The sequence below is a fragment of the Dryobates pubescens genome, chromosome 21, assembly GCF_014839835.1.
Source record: "Dryobates pubescens isolate bDryPub1 chromosome 21, bDryPub1.pri, whole genome shotgun sequence".
NCBI lineage: Eukaryota > Metazoa > Chordata > Aves > Piciformes > Picidae > Dryobates > Dryobates pubescens.
The window spans coordinates 17,002,771-17,022,307 of record NC_071632.1 but is presented as its reverse complement, the minus strand read 5'-3'; the positions used below and the strand labels follow the sequence as shown (position 1 = coordinate 17,022,307).

The 19,537-nt window shown below is 49.4% G+C and overlaps 1 protein-coding gene across 1 annotated transcript; it reads left to right on the top strand.

The window, feature by feature from the left end:
* Positions 1–377: 377 nt before the first annotated feature.
* On the top strand, positions 378–18,193 carry LOC104298987 (cryptochrome DASH-like). Its single transcript, XM_009899125.2, has 14 exons — positions 378–519; positions 642–814; positions 2,168–2,261; positions 3,064–3,194; positions 4,017–4,165; positions 4,524–4,612; positions 6,497–6,570; positions 8,248–8,337; positions 9,908–9,987; positions 11,243–11,302; positions 12,466–12,623; positions 15,368–15,487; positions 16,417–16,593; positions 17,539–18,193. The coding sequence occupies exons 1-14, from the start codon at positions 454–456 to the stop codon at positions 17,647–17,649; spliced, it is 1,572 nt and encodes a 523-aa protein (XP_009897427.2). The 5' UTR covers positions 378–453; the 3' UTR covers positions 17,650–18,193.
* Positions 18,194–19,537: the final 1,344 nt, after the last annotated feature.

Here is a 19,537-nt window from a genome sequence, read left to right as displayed (position 1 = left end):
GGACCACGCTTCTGCGAGGTGATTCCCAGCTGCTGTTACGTGGAAGATAAAGAGATTATCGAGGGAAACCACAAATTCAGCAGTGTGACCGGCCGGGGCAGGGCTCTGGTGAGAGGCTGCCGTGGCAAGGCGCTGGGGACACCAGACCAAGAGAAAGGGACGCCCGAGCCCGCCGCCTCCTCTGCGCCCACGCAGCCCCAACCGCGCTGCCCGGCGAGGGTCCGCGGGGCGAGACCTGCCCGTCCCACTGGCCGGCAGGGAGGCGGCGGTGGCCGCAGGGAGCCGGGGGAGGGACGACTCCTCCCGAGAGGGAAGCGGGGCCGTGAGGCGGCAGCGGGCGGAGCGGGAGGCGTGCCAGTGGGGTGAGATGGGCTGAGGGGGAACCGGAGCGGTAAGGAGGGAGCGGGGTGCGCCGAGGGCACTTCGCCGCCTTGTGGGGCGGGACGAAGCACCATGTCGGGGGCGGCGAGGACGGCGGTCTGCCTGCTGCGCTGCGACCTGCGCGTCCACGATAACCAGGTACGGCCCGTCCGGCGCCCCCCGGCTCTGTCTTTGGAAATAACCCCGTTGCTAGGTAGTCCCGGGGCAGGGGCGTGCTGCATCCTCCCCCGGAGCTGCCACGGCCCTCTCTGCGTTCCCAGGTGCTGCACTGGGCTCAGAGCAACGCAGATTTCGTTATTCCCCTCTACTGCTTCGACCCGCGGCATTACCTGCGCACCCACTGCTACGGCTTCCCAAAGACAGGGCCCCATCGGCTTCGGTTTTTGCTGGAAAGTGTGAAGGATCTAAGGGAAACGCTCAAGAAAAAAGGAAGGTAGTCGAGAAAGCACTGTGAAAACAACATGTATTTTGTTTTTCTTTCTTTCTTCCCTCCCCCCCGCCTCCCCCCTCCGCTCATTTTCAGCACATACCTGTGCTGTGAGTCAAGTCATGCCAGATGCTCTGGGCTCTGGTGATGGCTTGCGTTAGAGAGCCACAGTCCTTTTGTTAGGTACCATAGGGTCCCATGCATAACCCCTGTCCAGATGACCTGCTGTGGCCTCTGCAAAGGAGCACAGAGCCATCCAGACGGTGGAGTTCTGCTTTGCTGAACTCAAGATAACACAGATGGGTGTCAGCCCTGAGCTCTTTGGCCAAAGGCCTGATGACTGGAGACATGAAGGTGTCGGCAATGACACAAGCCGCTGTGGCCTGCATCCTTCCTTGTGCCTCACGGATTTTTTGTAGGAGTTGGCTGAAGTTGACAGTGGTTTTCTGCAGTGAGAGATGTGTTTGTGAAGAGCCATGCTGAGAACTTGGCTCCATTTCAACCATGAAATATCTTCTTAATGTAGTGGTAGCCAGAAATCTCTCCATGTCCAGTCAGCGGTGTTCCCTGTAGGCAGCTTGACCTTTGCTTTTCCGTGTGAAGTAAGGGGAACAGCTCTCTCAGCAGCATGCTTTGCCTTCTTCACACCTAGCCCATCTTTGAAGAAACTTTTCAGTTGGGCTTTAAATTATTCTGGCAAAACCAATGTGTTACCCCTTCAAGAAATTCTTCATCACGTGCCTTTGTTAGATGACACGGTAGTGCGTGTGTGAGTGAGAGAGGGAGAGATACAGGGAATCAAAGTCATGGATCCTTGAAGCATCTCAAAGATCTCTGCACCCACCTGTGACCAACTTTCTCACCACAGCTTCTCTTTTGATCTGGTGCCCTGGCTACTCAGCTGGGCAGTTGGTGAGGTCACAAGGTAGAAGTTTTGTTGACTCTGTTAGGAACACAGAGTGTTCAGAGGAAAGAATTCCTCTGTATACTCCCACAAGAAAGTGGAGAGGGGTCTAAAGGGGTTGAAAGAGAAATCAGTTCTTGAATCTCAGCCTTAGTGTTCTAAGGGTGAACAGATTTACTTTTAGGTAGCAGTCTGGCTTTCTGCCCAGCCATCCTTTCTAAGGCATCCAGGGTGGAAAATGTGTTTGACACAAACTCAGCCCCAGAGGCTTAGGAGCTGTGTTCAGTGGGTTCAAAAACATGTAGGCTAGTCAAGTCCTGTCTGTCTTCCTCTACATGCTGTCCATGCTCCATGGAGAACTAGTACATGGGAGCCTGGGCTGGGACTAGGGCCTCCTGTACACACAGGTAACAATAATATCAAACCTAATTCAGAACGATGTTTTTTGTTCACAGTACCCTGGTTGTGAGGAAGGGGAAGCCAGAAGATGTGGTCAGTGATCTGATTACTCAGCTGGGTTCTGTCAGTGCTGTGGCTTTCCATGAAGAGGTAAAGGAAATACTTGAGTGACATTGCTAAAAGATAAAATTAGGTTGTGAAGGTTCCTCCTGCAACAAATGGTGATGCAGATCCTGTGTGTCCAGAGCCTTTCTTGTCTGTGGTAGTGTTCACCTTGGGGAGAATGGCCAGCTCCTAGGATGAGGATGGTATAGGTGTCTGGGTAGGAGTCCTTGCTGGATGACAGCAGCTATTTGTCACTGATCACTTGCATGTGATATGTCTGGAGAAAGAGGAGTTTCCTGCAACTGACATTTTGGGTCCACTGAGTTAATTTCTCCTGCTGTTTGCATCAAACTCCCTTTTCCTGGCAGCTTCCTTGCACAGGGAGCTGGCTGCTGGGGTATATTGTATAGAGTGTAGAAAAGGCCCACAGTGAGTTGACAGCACCCATCTTTAGGCAGATGCCCACCAGTGTGTTGAAGAACAGAAGATGAGTCTGATCCTGGACTGCTGAAGTGGTTGGTGTGTCACTGACCTGTCTTCACTGTGATTTCACTTCACAAGTGGTTTGAACCTTCAGTGGATTTCTTTCATGTATATTTACCCAGTCACCTTTCCAGTCCATAACAGTGTCCCACATGAAAGGATTTCCTTGTTCTGGCTTTGGCACTACTAATGGGGAGTGAAAACACTTGTTGGGTTTGGCAGAGGGAAATAGTCAGAGATTTTTTCTGTGCACCTCTCTTTGCAAGGACAATGTTAAATGTGGAGATGAGGGAGAAGGGCAAGACCAGGGACCAGGGTCTGTGTGCATGCAGGATCATGGTCTCACTGCATTTTGTTCTCACAGGCCACACAGGAGGAACTGGATGTGGAGAAGGGGCTGTGCCAGGTGTGTAGTCAACACGGGGTGAAGGTTCACACGTTCTGGGCTTCCACGCTGTACCATCGGGATGACCTTCCCTTCAGGCCTATTGCCAGGTGGGCTGCTCTGTGGTGTCACCTATTCCTTCACTGTCCTCTCTGTTTCTTACTCCAGTGAACTGCTCAGGAGGGCTCTTAGACCCAGGAAAGGGACTTATTGGTCCATCTGCATTAACAAACAGTGCTGCCATGCCTTTCCCATCAAGGGAAGGGACCTAGAAGGATTTATGGTTCAATATGCATAAAGCTGAGGGGTTTGTTTGAGTATGTATTGAGGGCCTGATGTCTCCTTGCCCTTCCACCAGCACAGCTTGGATACTTAGTATGCAGTGTCCAGAGTCCTTGTGGGATTCCTCCATTACCCCATCTCGCTAAACGTGGCTGCTTATGACAGTAGCATTTTGCCTGTGGACTCTTCATGGCTCCCTCAGTAGTCACTTGGGGTGTAGTAGATGGGTGAGTGATACGTGCTGTCCTACAGAAAGTGCATGAAACAGGGCAGAAGAGTCAGGCCATAAAAGTGCCAGTTTCTCTTCACTGACCAAAAAGGCAGCAGGCAGTTGCAAATGTGGCTGTGGTCAGCCTTAGGGGTTGTCAGAAGTTAGGTGAGAGAAATCTGACCTTCGTGGATTGCCCCATCAGTACACACCTCAGATTAAAACAGCACCATTTACATCAGAAGGAGAAAGAAAGAAAGTGAAGGACCGAGCTGATTGCTGCTAGCCCCAGGGGCATTTGCCTCTGTTGTGCCAGGGACCGTATGCAGCACAAGCACGCTCTCTGCCCCGCGGAGAGCACAGCCTGGAAGCTGCAGAGGCTTCTGTGTGGAGGGCCCAGGAAAGCCTTCCTGTGGAGATGAGACTGCTGTAATCTGTGCAGGTTGCCTGATGTCTACACCCATTTCCGAAGAGCGGTGGAATCTGAGGCAAAGGTGCGGCCGACCCTGCGGATGGCAGATCAGCTAAAGCCTCTGGCTCCAGGGGTGGAAGAAGGGTGCATCCCTACAATGGAGGAGCTGGGACAGAAGGGTAAGAAAACTTAATTTGCTCCCATGAAATCCTGCTTAGGGATTTTTCTTGCTGAGAATCAAACCGTGGAGGCCTCCCAAAGGCAGTGGTGGCCCTTCAAGTTGTAACTAAGCTTCTATTCACTCACATGGAGGTCAGTTCCCTGTGTGGAGGAACTGGCCCACAGCTGGGTAGTAAACATCCTCTTGGTAATTTTTACTGTGTTTGAGGAGACCCTTGTCTTAAAGGAAGCTCAGGGCACAGTCTTTTATGTCCCCAAAGCAGATAGCCCTATTGCTGAACATCCCTAGATTTTAAGCTGCCTGCCCTTGAGATTCTTTTCTGGGGGTTAAGAGGGTGGTGGTGTTTTCTGTGGCAGATCCTGTGACTGAGCCACGGACAGCCTTCCCCTGCAGCGGAGGAGAGACCCAGGCTTTAATGAGGCTGCAGTATTATCTCTGGGACACGGTAACTCTCACATTTCCTTGTCTACATCCTCCCCCTTGTACAGACGGCTGTGCAGGTGGGTGAGGCTGCAATTCACTTCCTAATAATGTTTCCCTAGCTCCTGTATAGCACTTCACAGAGAGGGAATTAGCATTATTTCAGTTTTTCAGAGAGAAGTCATCCAGGAATTGGGATTGTAAGCCAAGTACTTCAGAACCTAGTCTGGTGGCCATCCCTCTTGAGAATTTTTTTCCATCAGCTTTTGGGACCTGGGAAGATTTTTTTTGTAGTTCCTTTACCTTGGTTTGCCCTTTCTACTCACCTGTCCCACCTCATCAGCAATGCAGTTCCTCATTTTGGAGGCATGAAGAGTGGCCTGAAGGGCTGCAGTTTCAATTGGGGTGAGGAACAACTGAGCCAAGCTGCTGCCCACAGTTAAAAACAGCAAGTTCCTGACAGTCTAGTTAAAACCTTGCAGCAGTAATTACAGCTACTTCTTGCTCCCTTGCCTTGGTAGAGTGAAGCTGCTGTTGACTGCATTTTGCCTCCATGCCCCGGCCATTTTTTAACTTCTTCCTGCTCTACATTGAGGAACTGCCTTAAATTTGCCTTGGGTGAATTTAGACAAAGACATGAATGCTGGCTTCCAACAGCATCAGATCCTACACAGCTTTGGGGATAAAGAGGGTAGCATCTCTCCAGATGAGACAGCTCAAGAAGAGTGCTGTGCCCAGTGCCCTCACTGGGGCATCCCCCAGGGGATTCTTTCTGCCTTGCTTCAGAAGTTCCTGCATTGCCTTGCTGTTGTGGATCCTCGTTGTGGTTTAACCCCAGCTAGCAGCTCAGCCCCACACAGCCACTCCAACTCCCTCACTCCCCATCAGTGGGATGGGGGGGAGAATTGGAAGGGTAGAAGTGAGAGAACTTATGGTTGAGATAAAGACATTTCATGTGTAATGGTTACGTGGGAAGGCAAACACCGTCACTCTGGACATGCCCCCTTCCTCCTTCTTCCCCCAGCTTCATATGCTAAGCATGACATCACATGGCATGGAATATCCCTTTGGTCAGCTGGAGTCAGCTGTCCCAGCTGGGTCCCCTCCCAACTCCTTGTGCACCCCGAGCCACTGGATGGAGTGGTGTGAGGAGCTTTGACTCTGTGTGAGCACTGCTCAGCAGTAACTAAAACATCCCTGTGTTACCAATGTTGTTTTCAGCACAAACCCAAACCACAGCCCATACCAGGTACTGTGAAGAAAATCAGTTCTGTCCCAGCCATGACCAATACAAGCATGCATAGCTTCTACTCTTGGTCAAGCATTAATGCAATCAGTGCTGGAAAACCTGCTCCTTCTCTTCTTATGTAAACATTGTCATCCCTGAGTGAACTAGAACAGTCCTTTAGCAGTTGTAACTGTGCAGTGAAGGAGACAGAAGGCTTCTCTGTGCTCTGTGTTGTGAGTGAAGATGGGAGCTCTGCAGCCCACTGTAAGTGCAGGTAGCCCAAAAATAATGGTCAGGATTCCTGCAGCTTAGTGCTGTCAGATATGGTGGTTCTCAAACCCAAACAAGCAGCCACATGAAAAAATGCCACTGGTTCTTGTAAATGAATTGCTGATCCAGAGGCAGGTGGGTGTGTGCAGGGAGCCTCACAGCCAGGTTCATGGTGCTTGCAGAGAAAAATGTGCTACAGGCTGAAACGGGGATCCCAGAGCTACAATGAAAACTGCCGGTGTGATTAATTCCTGTGCACTGGAGGCAGTAATTTGGCAGCTCTGTAATCCCTGCAGGCAGCCATGAGAGGGAGCCCAGCCCTGCCAGATTGCCCTGGCTCCAGCATGAAAGAAAATACTTTTCCACTCTGTCCGTAAAACATGAAACCCTTTTGTTCTTTTGCTCACACAGAACTTGGTTGCATCCTACAAGGAGACTCGGAATGGACTGGTGGGAATGGATTACTCAACCAAATTTGCACCCTGGTAAACATTTCTGTTGTGAGATGGAAGCTCCTTCTCTGTTCCCATCCCAAACTGGTGTTACCTATCTGCTGAGTGCTTGCTGGGCTTGGGTAGGGTTCTTGGTGTGACTCCTTTTGCCCTTTTAGGTGGGGTACAGCAGCTTCAGAGCTGCTCTTCATTGTGCTTCCAGGCAGTGATTCCCTGGGAACATTCCTGCAGTGAGGAATTGCTGAAGTATTGTGCCAAGTGCCCAGTGTGCTGGGAGCTGTGATGTGAACAGGGCAGTGGACAGACACCCTGCTCATCTTTGGCTTTGTGCTGTTCTGTGCATCTGGGTTGTTAAGAGCAGCCAGTGTGTGAACAGGGCTGCAGCAGGACTCAGTCCAGTCCTGGTTTGCAGAATACTGAGGTCACTGCAAGTCACTCATCTCACAGCCATTCCCTTTTTCTGTGGGGTGAAGAGACACTTCTGTTTATTCCTATTGCAAAAGGATCTCTTGTTTGGTTAAACTTGATGACTTCTAAATAAGGGGTTTGGTTAAGGGGGAAAGGGGGAAAGTTAATTCTGAACTTGAACTGCAGCAGCAGAGCCCTGTTCAGGCTAATGCTGAGAGCACCCGGAGCGTTCTCCCGACAGAATTGCAACTTGAAACGATTTTCTGAGGCTGTTACAGGTCAGGATTTGGTATTTTCAGGCGGCTTTGTGCTTCGGTGGTTGCAGCGAATGGCTCCACCTCGTGGCACTTTGGGATCCCAAGACCACTAGCACTGCAGAAGTTTGTTATTTGTAGCCTCCCCCCGAGCTTTCCTAAGCTGACCATTTGGCCAGAACAGGCAGTCCTGATCTGCCTGCCCCAAGGCATTCCTCTCTCAGATGATCAAAATCGGAGCGGTTCAGATTGCAACCACTCAATCACACCTCAAACTGTCCATTTCCTTTTAAGTGTTAGAGCTGCTCAACAGCTAAGGAAAAACTCTTTAGGCTCTTCCTCACTTTTTTTTAATCCCTAAAAAATTCATCAGAACAGCAAATGTTTCCATGAGCCCTAGTGGGAAACTGCTATAAACCACATGTCTATGAAAATCAAGGTACAAGTTGTTCCTTATCATGATGGGGTTGGAGTGGACAAGCTCTTTCCTGTCTTGCACGGCACTGATTTGGAAACAAACAAGTGGGCTGAAATGCCAGAGCTGGCATTGATTCCCTAGTTTTCCAGCCCTGCCTGAGTTGTTCAGCAGGTCATTGCCTTCTGTGGTGGCTCAAATGAGGCACTGCAGGAAAAGGTGGCCCGGGCATGTGATAAGTGAGTTTGTGGTTAAAGGAGGGCTGTGAACAGCTAAGGCAGGTGATGTAGAGATTGACATTTGAGATCCATGTTTGGGTTTGGTGTAGGTGCACTAAGTCACCAGCTGATCAAATTCCTTCAGGCAGAGCTTGTCAAACTTGTGTGAAATGATTTGTCTCAGTAGGCTGGAGACTGCTGTAACAGCCATATGCTGGGAAGGGGGTGGGTGTTCATTATGAGGTTGCAGACTTTCAGAGTCATGCAACCTGATTTTGGGAAGCTGCAGAGGTACAAACTGAGCAAACTTTTCAGACAACAGCTGTAGTCTCAGAACTGCCCCTGCACTCCCTCCATGCAGCCATCAGGCTGCCAGTCCTGCACTGTGTTCAGGACATCATTCCTCTGCTTGCAGGCTGGCGCTGGGCTGCATCTCACCTCGATATATCTATGAGCAGATCCAGAAGTATGAAAAAGAGAGGACAGCAAATCAGAGCACATACTGGTAAGGGCCTGCCTGTTTCATCTGAAAAGGAAACCAGCACCTCACACACAGAAGAGAGTGATTTGTTAACTTCCTTCTTAATGAATGTTTGTTTTTCCTGTGCCTGCTGTCTGGTTCCTCTTGGGTTGCATTGCATTTCTGGTTCAGTATGGATTTATTAGTCTGCCTTTGACATCCAGAGATTTTAAGCACTTCATAAGTAAAGATTATTCATTCTAGTTGTCACTACTATTGCTAGGAGACTGTGGTTCATGGTTTTTAAAACAGCACTGTCCCTCTAGTTGTATAGCTGTTGGGATGGGCTGCCCAGGGAGGTGGTGGAGTCACCATCTCTGGAGGTGTTCAAGAGGGGATTGGACGTGGCACTTGGTGCCATGGTTTAGAGTCATGAGGTGTTGGGTGACAGGTTGGACTTGATGATCTTTGAGGTCTTTTCCAACCTTATTGATTCTATGGTTCTATGATTATTATGGACTAGATGGGATGGAAGACTTACAAATAAAAGCCAGGGGGGTTGAAGATGGTCTCACCCAAGAGGTTCAGGGACTCTGCAACTGGTACAAATCACGTGGTGTCAGAGGCACCTCTGGCCACAGTCCAGTAAATGGCCCCCTGCTTGCTTGGCTGCCTGGCCATGACCATGCCACCATAGCAAAAGGGAAGAGGGGACTAGGAATTGGGCTTAATGCATCCCACCTTGTCACCCATGCTCTTTCTCACCTCACCTTGGCCTTGAAGAATGAACTCATGTTTTTCCATCTAATATCCAGCCACCCTGCCTGCAGCCAGGGTGCTGTGGTGACCTGAGTGTTTTAAAGTGATAAACAATGATAAAAATGAAGCTGTCAAGCTCCCAGGCCCTGAAGTAAATTTTTCAGTGAAGTACAGGTTTTGGTGTCTGCACAGGAAGGATTCATTGAACCTCAGTATCCTGACACTGGTTTTTAGCATTTGGGCTTTCCCCTTTTGTAATCAGGTTTCCCAGAAAGCTCTTGTAAGCTGAGAAGGATATTTCAGATGTGCCCAAGAGCTGAAGCAGGTCTGAGAGGCTGACACGACTTCATCTTATAAGAAGCTCTAGTTGTGTAAAAGTTGTCTGTTTTCTGTGGGCCCAGCACCTGATCTCACAAACTAGATCACTATAAACCCAGTTTTGCAAGGTGCCTTTGAGTCCCTTGCAAAGGTTGTTGCCGAAATCGATGCAGAGCTCTCAGGAATGTGCTGACACGGTCGCTCCTGCGGAAGTGTGAAGCTGAATCAGGTCCTCACCCTGCTCTCTGGGGAATTATATCCCAGGAGGGATGGATGAGAAGCAGGTTGCCTGAAATTCTTCTGCTCTTGCATTGGAGTTAAGGAAAGCTTCCCATGTGATTCATGCAAAGTTTGCTCCCACTGCAGTCAACCAGGTACAGGCTAGATAAGCAGGCTTGGGGCAGGAACTGGGAGGAACATGAAATTGCTCACTGTGAATAAACTTCATGGTGCTAATGATGGGTGCCATGGAAGCAAAATCCTGCTTCAGTAATTTTGCCTGTCCCACAGTGAACTACAGGCACTGCTTTGTGTTTAGGGTCCTGTTCGAACTGCTGTGGAGGGATTACTTCCGATTTGTGGCCCTGAAGTACGGCACGAGGATTTTCTCGTTAAGAGGTGTGTATGGATCACCATATCTGGGGAGGAAAGGTGCAGTCTTACCACAGGGTAAGAGAGAAAAGAGAAGAGGCTGTTGGCATTGTGCTGTAGAAGTGTTCTTCTGATAGCACTTGTGTCACCAGCCTGGGATGTTGCTGGGGACACAGCGTCGTTACCAGAAGTGCCTCAACACTGCTGGATGCTGTGTAGACACTGAGACTTCTGCCCCAAATCTGATTAGGTGCAGGGGGTGTTATTAACACGTGTCAGTGAGAAACAGCAGCACAGTAAGAGTGAAGATGCTGTTTCTGGAGACACTCCACCTTTGGAGAGAATCCAGGCTTCAGGCTTGCTCAAGTTTACCAGAGAATCCGGGACAGAGCAGGCAGTGACCCAGCAGTGTGAGTCTCAAGACACCAGATATTCTTTCTGCCTCATGCTGCACGGGAATCAGACCAAGACTATTTAGCTCCAGACACAGTCACTGAAGTGCAGGTGTCTACACATGACGTGGGGTCTGAACTCTCAGTGCAAGTTCATGTATCTAGTCCATATAGTCAGGGAACCCTACAGCTGCTGCTGTGCTGGGTGAGCTGTCTCCATGTGATGTTGTAGCTGCCCATACCTAGCACACAGTACTGGTTTAGGTGCCCCAGGGCAGGCTGCCTGGCATCTAGCTGTGTCTGTAGAGAAGCACATCTCCTTCAGGGCCTGTGTCACATCTGCCAGGTGTATGTGGCTGTCTCAAATGCCCTAGGGCATCTCAGATGGCACTGGATGCCAGTGGTGGGCATGACCTTAGGTGTCTGGAGCTAGAGCTGAGCTGTTCCTGCTGCCTCCATTGCACTGTACAGATTGTAATTGCCACTGGGCCCCTGCAGCCATAAAGTCATTCTCATCTGTTCCTACCTCAGTGCAGGAGCAAAGTGCTACTGGGGGCTGCTATGAGGTAATTCTGGCTTTAGTATCTGCTACAGAAATGAATTTCACATAAATCTTATCCCACAGTAAAACTGAACAAGAAACACTGGCTTGGGCCACAGCACATCTCTGGCCACTGGTGAAGTCTGAGACATTTTTAAATACACTAAAAAAAAAGAAAGAGCAGCACCCACAAAACAAATAATCAAAATCTGTTAGGGCTTGAGCATATTCTGTGTGCACAAGAAACCCCTTTGCACCACCTAAAAGGAGAAACAAATCCTCTCTAAACCTTAACAGCTGCCTGTGTTGGTGTTTGTCTTTGTTAGCAGTTCACTTTCTTCCTCAACAGGGCTTCAAAATAAAGAGATGCCCTGGAAGAAGGATCTTCGGCTCTTTGACTGTTGGAAAGGTCAGTAGAAACCTCAGCTCTGGCTAAGTGTGCTTTTGTTCTCTGTGTGCCTGCATGCTAAGGTGTGCCCTAGGGCTAACTCATGTTTACCCAGGAGCGGTCACAGTGCTTGGGGCCTGTCGTTCAAACTGTCACACCAAACAGGAGCCCAACCCCTGGGTTCAGTGCGAGTGCAGGGTACATAGCTTCCCTCTGACGCTGAGCGCCATGCAGGAGCAGGCCCACAGGCTGTCATGAGTGGCCAGTAGCTCTGTCTGGCTGCTGGTTGCTGTGTGAGAGACACTGCAGTTAGATTCTCCTGCCCAGGCTGAAATATTTATGACCTGTTGGGGCCTTCTGTTTAGCAGAACAGAGAGGTCAAGCAGCCATTCTTACCAATGCTACAATGCCCTGTTACCTTTCTGTTCTGATGGATTTTTGTTAGGTTAAGCTATGTTAGAATAAACCACATCTTTTGTGATGCCACAGCCTTTTAATGTCCTTGCTTTTCTTAAGCTTTTATAACTGTGTTGTCATATGACTAGCAAGCATGATATTTCAGAACTTGGAGGGAGTTGGCAGGGGGGATGGAATTAGAGGATCTTTAAGGTCCCTTCCAACCCAAACCATTCTTATGATTCTGTGAAGACTAAGAGTTAGAGTATCAGACTTAGTGAAACACAAACCTATCTATCTTCCCTCATGTTAATGCCATGTGTGTGTATTTGCACACAGGTACAATAAATCATTCCCTTAAAACCAGACAAGGCTCTCTGCTGTTCAGGTGCTCACCCTGGGGCACTTCTCCAACTCATTCCTCTGCACTATTAGTCACCTGTCGATCTTTCTGTTCTTGGCTCACCTCACTATTGTCTGTACATTTATTTTGCTCTGCAAAATTCCCTGCATTCCACTTGATTCATTGTTTTCTCCAGCCTAAGATTCTTCTGTAACTTGGTTTGGTTTTTTTTCTCTTTGCTGCCAGGAATTCCTCTTAGTTTCATTTTGGTTTCCAGTAGATTTGAGTGGCTGCACACCAGCTAAACCACACGGCAATCTCTACCTGCTTCTGCATACTGGCACTGCCTTAGCCTGCTTGGATGGCTGTGAATACATGACCACAGCTTGGTTTATGAGTGCCCCAAAAGGTCCTCATGTCCCAGTGCTGCCTTTTGTCCCTGCAGATGGCAGAACAGGGGTTCCTTTTGTGGATGCCAACATGCGGGAGCTGGCTGCCACCGGCTTCATGTCTAACAGAGGGAGGCAGAATGTCGCCAGCTTTCTCACCAAGGACTTGGGGCTGGACTGGAGGATGGGGGCAGAATGGTTTGAGTACCTGCTGGTAAGATGGAACCTTCTGTGTGTCTGCAGTTGTTTGTGCCCCCTGCCCCTAGTGATGGACAGGAGGACAGTTGTGTCTAAGAAGGTGGGATACAGTCGTTTTCAGGCGGATCTGCTTGCATGGTATGGACTTCCCAAAGCTCACATAAGGAAAGGGAGTTTTGCCACAGTGAAGCTGCCATCAACCAAGATGTAGCTGGGAAGTTTGCAGTGGCAGCTTTGACCTTCCATTGTAGGGTTTTAGCCAAAGATCTGTCTCGCTCAAAAAAGCTTTCAAACCTAAATTATGTTCACAGTGCTCTGATTTGGTCACCCCAGAGGCTGGGGAGGAGGACAGCCCAGAAATAGAATGTAAAAGGAAATATGTCCTGGTCACTGCAGCCAGCATTGGCACAGGGACTTAGCATTGAGCACTGTGGACAGGGAAGCCATCCAGTCAAGAACAGGCAAGTGTGGACAATGGTTGGATCAGCTTCCAGAGGGCTCCACCCTGGCTGGAGATGGAGCTCATTCTAGTGAGTCACAGGCCTCCCTGGCAACTGGAGCACCAGTTAGTTTCTCACATACTTATAAGCAGCCATGCAAGCTCAGTTGGATTACTTCTCTGTCCTCAGTCTCCATAGCTTCTGCCCAGGAAGGCCAGACCAGGCTGGGAGCACCTAGCTCAGCTCTGTACTTGGTTGCTATTATCTCTGGTGATACTGATGGATAGAACACCAGTTGTACCATGCTGAGAAGATTGAGTTTGAGGAGAGGTGAACCTCCATTGGTTCTTCACCAGGCTGAACACTAGCAACTGAAAAAGACCAAATACTAACATCAGCCTCACATTAAAGATCTTGTCTGCAGGATACAAGAGGCTGCTGGGAATCAGGAAACTTTCTTCTTACTGGGCTGGGTGGAGGTATGGAGTGAGCTCAGTCACCTCTCCGTTATCTGCAGTTAAAAGAGCTTTTTTGTGAAGGTAATTTCTTTTGTGAGCTTCCTTGGAGCTGGGCTCTGACATGGCTTTGACTGCAGAGGTCTACAGGAAGGTCTGAGTGCTGTTCACATTGCTGTGTCTCACACCAGTGCTGTGAGCACTGGGGGCTTGCACACTAACATGGTGCAGGACTTCTGCAGGATCCTAGTGTTTTCCTTCCAGACCAGATGGACAGAGAGACTAAGGCAAGATCTCTGAAACCTGCTGGAGCCAGGGACAAGGCCAGAGACCTCTGGTGTCCTCAACAGCAAATATCTGCTGTGATTTCATTCACAGGGTCAGGCCCCAAGAAACGGAGAGAAACAAACAGAAGAGAATGCCAGGAAGGGGCAAGGCTGAGGGGGAAATGAGCCTGCCTCCTGCAGTCCCCCTTGGATTTGCCCTCACCTCCCACACATGCTTTCCTGCATGCTAATCACATGATCAGGCCTCTCATGGTATCTTTCTTCCCTCCCTTATCTCACTGGCTGGAGGAAGTGTTACTAGGAAGGGGAAGTCAGGGGCACAGGGAGTACAACTGGCTATTGATCACCCTGACCCCAGCTCTTGCAGAGAAGGGGGAAGGGACCTCCATGGCAGAGCCCATTCCCTTCTGCCTCCTGCCATCTGGGTGTGTTCAGGCCCCCAATTTAAGGAGCAGCTGAGCTTCTGGAAACATCACCTTGTGGCCTACTTGTCAGTGTGGCTGCAGGAGAGGGAGAAGAGAATCGCACTAACCAGCACTCCCTGCTCAGTGAGGTGCCAGAGAGGACAGCACTGATCCTGCACAGTGAGGTGTCAGTGAGAGCAGCACTGGACCTGCTCAGCGAGGTCCTTGCATGCTCTTTCTGGCCCAGCTGCCAGCACCAGGCTTTTGCAATGCAGACACCCCTCCTAGGAATGCTCTGAGATCCCACACCCAGTTTGCTATCACTGCCACTCCTCTCCTCAGCTAGTTTTGAATTGTCCTACAACTGGAAAGTTTCTGTTGTTGGATTTAAGCCACCATGCCCATCTGAAGAGCATTCATGTTCTGCTCTCATTTATGCTTATTTCAGGAGCCTTGTTCCGTTTTATATAACCAGCCTTGAGAGCTTTGTGTTTGGCTAGATGTAGAATAACTTGACAATGTGAAGCCTGCTGGGTACATCCCAGGAGCTCCAGTGTTTCCCATAGCACAGCACCTCTGCCAAGTCCCTGTGAGCTGAGGCTTATCGCCTGACAAAGGCTGAGCATGGCAGGGAAAACCAGCAGTGTTAGCATGGATTGCTTCTTCACACACTTTGTGTGGTCACTGTCTACACTCTGCTCTGCCTGATAGGATCAGCAGAGATGATTTTGCTAGTCTCTGGCCTCTGGGTAACTGCTCTTGAAGAATTTTCTCTCCTACTTGAAATCTACTGGGTTACTGTTTCTGGGCATATGAGCATTCAAAAGCTAGGGCTGGTTGTCATGAAGTCTGCCAGAGGGAGGCACAAAGAGAAGGAATTTTATGGAAAAAAAAAGGGAAACTAGGAGAGGAACTTTAGCTGGACTTTCTCTTAGTCTCATTGACCACAAAGTGGTCTGGGCAGCTGATCCCAGCAGTACAAGACAGCCAAGCAGAATGATCCTCTTCAATGCCAGGTAGCTGTACCTATATGGGAGGGCTCTGACTCCCTCAGTGTGACCACACTGAGTCCTGTGCAAGGAATTCTCCCCTTGAGATAAGGGGTGGATCAGAAGATAAGAGTCACCAAGGGCTGGCCCAGCTCTTCTTACTGTTTTCTTCCTCTGTTCTCAAGGTGGATTATGATGTTTGTAGCAATTACGGCAACTGGTTGTACAGCGCCGGTCTCGGCAACGACCCCCGGGACAGCAGGAAGTTTAACATGGTTAAACAAGGCCTGGACTATGATGGCAGTGTAAGTCTTGTTTAGCTGTCTTACAACAAAGAATGCAGCAAAGCAAGTGTGATACTGCTGTGTGGATAGTGCCACAAAGTCAGTTCTGTGATCTTGCCAACAGTCAGGGAGATCTGACATTGACAGTCTGCCGCTGTCCCTGGAGAGGCTGGTGCTCAGTGTGTGCTCCCTGCCCTGCCCTTGCTCTGTGTGTTTCATCATTTCTTCTGGGTAACAGCCACATACCATCAGTAGCTCACACAGACATTTCCTTGAGCACAGAGCAGCTTCTTGGAGAGCTCAGAAGTGACAAGAGAGAGGGAGCTGCTTACATGGAGCAGTAAACTAAACCTGTGACTCCTCTGACCATCCTCTGTAAGTGGTGGGATCAGATAAATCACCCTTTCCATGTGCTTAGCCCCTCTTCACCTACTGGATTACCTGCTTCCACGCTGTTCCTTAGCCTTGTGGAGAGCTGTGTGCTGGCCTTTCAGCACCATGCCTAGCAGGACTTAACAAGGAACTAGAAATTAGTCCCAAGAGGGAGCACAGTAGTAGAGGTGATGGGAGAGATTCAGGGGAAAGGAGGATTCATCTTGCCACTTACAGAGGAGTGTGTGGCTGAACTGGTCACTCTAGTTCCCTTCAGTCACTGGAAAGAAAGAGATTTCTTGGGAGTAACTTCATCTAACTGTGACCAAAATAGGGCAGGTGAACTGTACTAGAAAACCACCTCTGCCTCCTTCCTGTGCTTGCAGAGCGAGTCTGGGAGAAGAGCTTCGGTATCCAGGCTTCTGTGTTTAGGCACTAATTCTGGGTAGAGAGTTTAGCAGGAGGGGCTAAGACTGATGCTGTAATGTACCAGCTTCTTCATGTTAAGAAAGATCCTGTCTGGAAGGCACTTAGAGGTGGTTACTGAATGGATCCTGTCCTGTTGTTTCTGTTTGCAGGGGGATTATGTCCGACTGTGGGTCCCAGAGCTACAGGGCATAAAGGGAGCAGATATCCACACCCCTTGGGTACTGAGCAGTGCTGCTCTCTCCCAGGCAGGAGTGACTCTTGGTGAGACCTACCCAGAGCCAGTAGTAACAGCCCCAGAGTGGAGCCGACACATCAGCCAGAGGCTTGTGAGTGCTGGGAAGGTTCACACGGCAGTGGAGGGGAGGTGGGGCTCCAGGCAACTGCTCTGCATCTGTGAGTTCTGCTTTCATGCAAATGTTACCTTAGGGCAGGGACTGTGCAGCCAGGGTTATTTAGCTGTATCTGTCTTAGCAAACTAAAGAGGCACAAGCCCAAGTCCTGACCTCCTGTCAGCCAGGCGGTTAAATTGTCAAGTGTATGCCCCAGCTGGCCCCAGTTTTGCCAGGGCCAGCAAGCACCTTCTAGAATCTCCTCCATGCAAAGTTTGAAGGTACCATGTGCTAAGAGCTGTCACAAGTCGTGACAATGCAACCCTATGTCATATGGATATAACCTGTGCCAGACCAGTGGGCTTTAGGGCTGAGGGATGAACCCATGCATGTTTTGCTTACTAGGCACCTTTTCTTATTCAGTTTTTTTTCCTTCTGGGCATACATAGTGCTCTTCTTAAGAGCATCTTCTTAAGAGTGCATCTGAGATCAGAGAAGAAACCCTGCAAAGGAGTCTCTCAGTGAGACACTGATTTGAGGCAGCAATGAACCCAAAAAACTCCTCCATTAGGCAGGAGTTCCATTTTGATCACTTTTCCACCTCCCCTGTGGGCCAGCAGGCTCTCACTATGCTTGTGACATTAAAATAACACTGGGAGGGACAGGTGGCCCAATATGACTGAGGCCTGGAGAAGAACCTCTTCCTTCAGCCCTCCCAAACTGAGTATCAAAATACATTTGAAAACACAAGTCCAGACCTTACCAGAAACTCCAGTTTCCCATGTCCAAGGCCAGAGCTATTGCCTCTCAGGTCCTCACCTTTTTAGTTAACTCAAGGGTAAAAGTGCCACCTGCACGTTTTTCTGCACATGCAGGCTGCTTTGGGATCAGATTCACTCTGCAGCACTAGCAAATCTGTCACTGTTCATCTTTCCTTTGCAGCAGGGAAGAGGTCCTCATCCCAGGAGCAGGAGAGGACCTACACACATGCCAGCACAGCACAAGGACAGAGGGATAGATTTTTACTTCTCTCGCAAGAAAGATGCAAGATGAGGGCTGTCCAGGTACCTGCTGGGGAAGTGCTCAGTGGGAGGTTAATTGCCTCGAACCAAGCCAAGGACAGAAGCTTGGACACAGTACCCAGGGATCTACCCATTCAGTGTTCCCAGGAGCACGAGCTGGAAGTTGTGTATCCGCGCTGACTGTGGTGATGGGATCTTGTGCTGAGGGTGGTCCACCTGGGAGTGCCAAGGGTCTGACTCACATGGACAGTGTATGACTGAGCTCCAGAAGTCCTTTGGCTGGAAGGGGCTAACTGATAGTAATTAACCAAAATGGGGGAGGTGTGGCTCCTTTTGCAGTGCCTTGTGCTTCGCACCGGTGCTTACAGTTGTCACAGCTTGGTTTCTTACTCTCTTTATGACTGGAGCAGATGGTTGATACGGCAGGTGTTCGGTCAGAACTCTTTCTAGTGAACTTTCTTATGCTAATATTTCATGGTTTAAAGCTTTACAACTACCAATTGTGCAATTAAAAGTTTTGCTGCTGGAATATTTTATCTTCCTGATTTCCTCAGAGATCTAAGGACAAAGTGAGACACGAGAGGACGTTCTGTTAGTGTATGTTGGAGAAACAGGAAGTTCCTCTGGGTGCTTGCAGCACCCAGGCTGCTTTTGGTTCCAGTGTGGAAGTTGGAAGCTCTTCTGTTTGTACTCAGCAGCAAAAACCAGTCTGAAATGGTTCTCTGGCCATTTTAAGCACTTTGGGTTTATGCAGAATGCTGTACTCACTGGAAGAGTTTGGGAATTTGGAGTTAGCCGTATTTGAGCTGTTGTGGAGCACTGTCATCTGATGCAGAGTCCAGGTTTGAACTCCTCCATCCCAAAAGCTGCCCTCTATCAGTGTGTGGGACATGGCTCTGGATTTATTACCACTGGGGATCCATTTGGGCCTCTTTCCTAATGAATACTTCTACAATTCTGTTACATCTCTTTGGACACTTAATGGGTAGACAGCTTCAGGACTGAACTGAGAGAAGAACGAGCATGGAACACTAAAGCAAGTTTCCTGCCAGCATCATGGATTAATATGTTTGACACAGTTGTGATTTAGCAATAATTCCAAATTTATTAACCCTATGAGGTATATATGAATTGTAATTAAACAGTGATTTAATGACAGCTCTGAGAATAACCAGCTTGGCACTAACTTGCAGTACAGTGCCTTGCACAGCCCATGTATCATGGAATCATAGAATCAACAAGGTTGGAAAAGACCTCAAAGATCATCAAGTCCAACCTGTCACCCAGTACCTCATGACTACTAAACCATGGCACCAAGTGTCATGTCCAATCCCTTTTTGAACATGTCCAGGGACGGTGACTCCACCACCTCCCCATGCAGCCCATTCCAATGGTTAACAACTCTCTGTGAAGAACTTTCTCCTCACCTTGAGCCTAAACTTTCCCTGGCACAGCTTGAGGCTGTGTCCTCTTGTTCTGGTGCTGGTTGTCTGGGAGAAGAGACCAACCCACTCCTGTCTACAACCTCCTTTCAGGTAGCTGTAGAAACCAATAAGGGCTCCCCTGAGACTCCTCCAGGCTAAACAACCCCAGCTCCCTCAGCTTCACATCATAGGGCTTGTGCTCAAGACCTCTCCCCAGCCTCGTTGCCCTTCTCTGGACATGTTCAACTGATTTTGAAGACATGCTCCTCCCAGGACCCCATTAATAATCCCACTGTGGCATTAGGGGGCTGGGCAGGAATGTAGCCATCATAGGATGACTCGGGGGAGGAACAGAGGAAATTTGGCAGCCCCTAGAGGTTGCAGAGTGTCTGGAGACATTGCAAACCCGCCTGGACGCGTTCCAGCAGGTGATCCTGCTCTAGCAGGGGCGTTGGACCAGATCATCTTCCGCGGTCCTTTCCAACCCCTAGCATT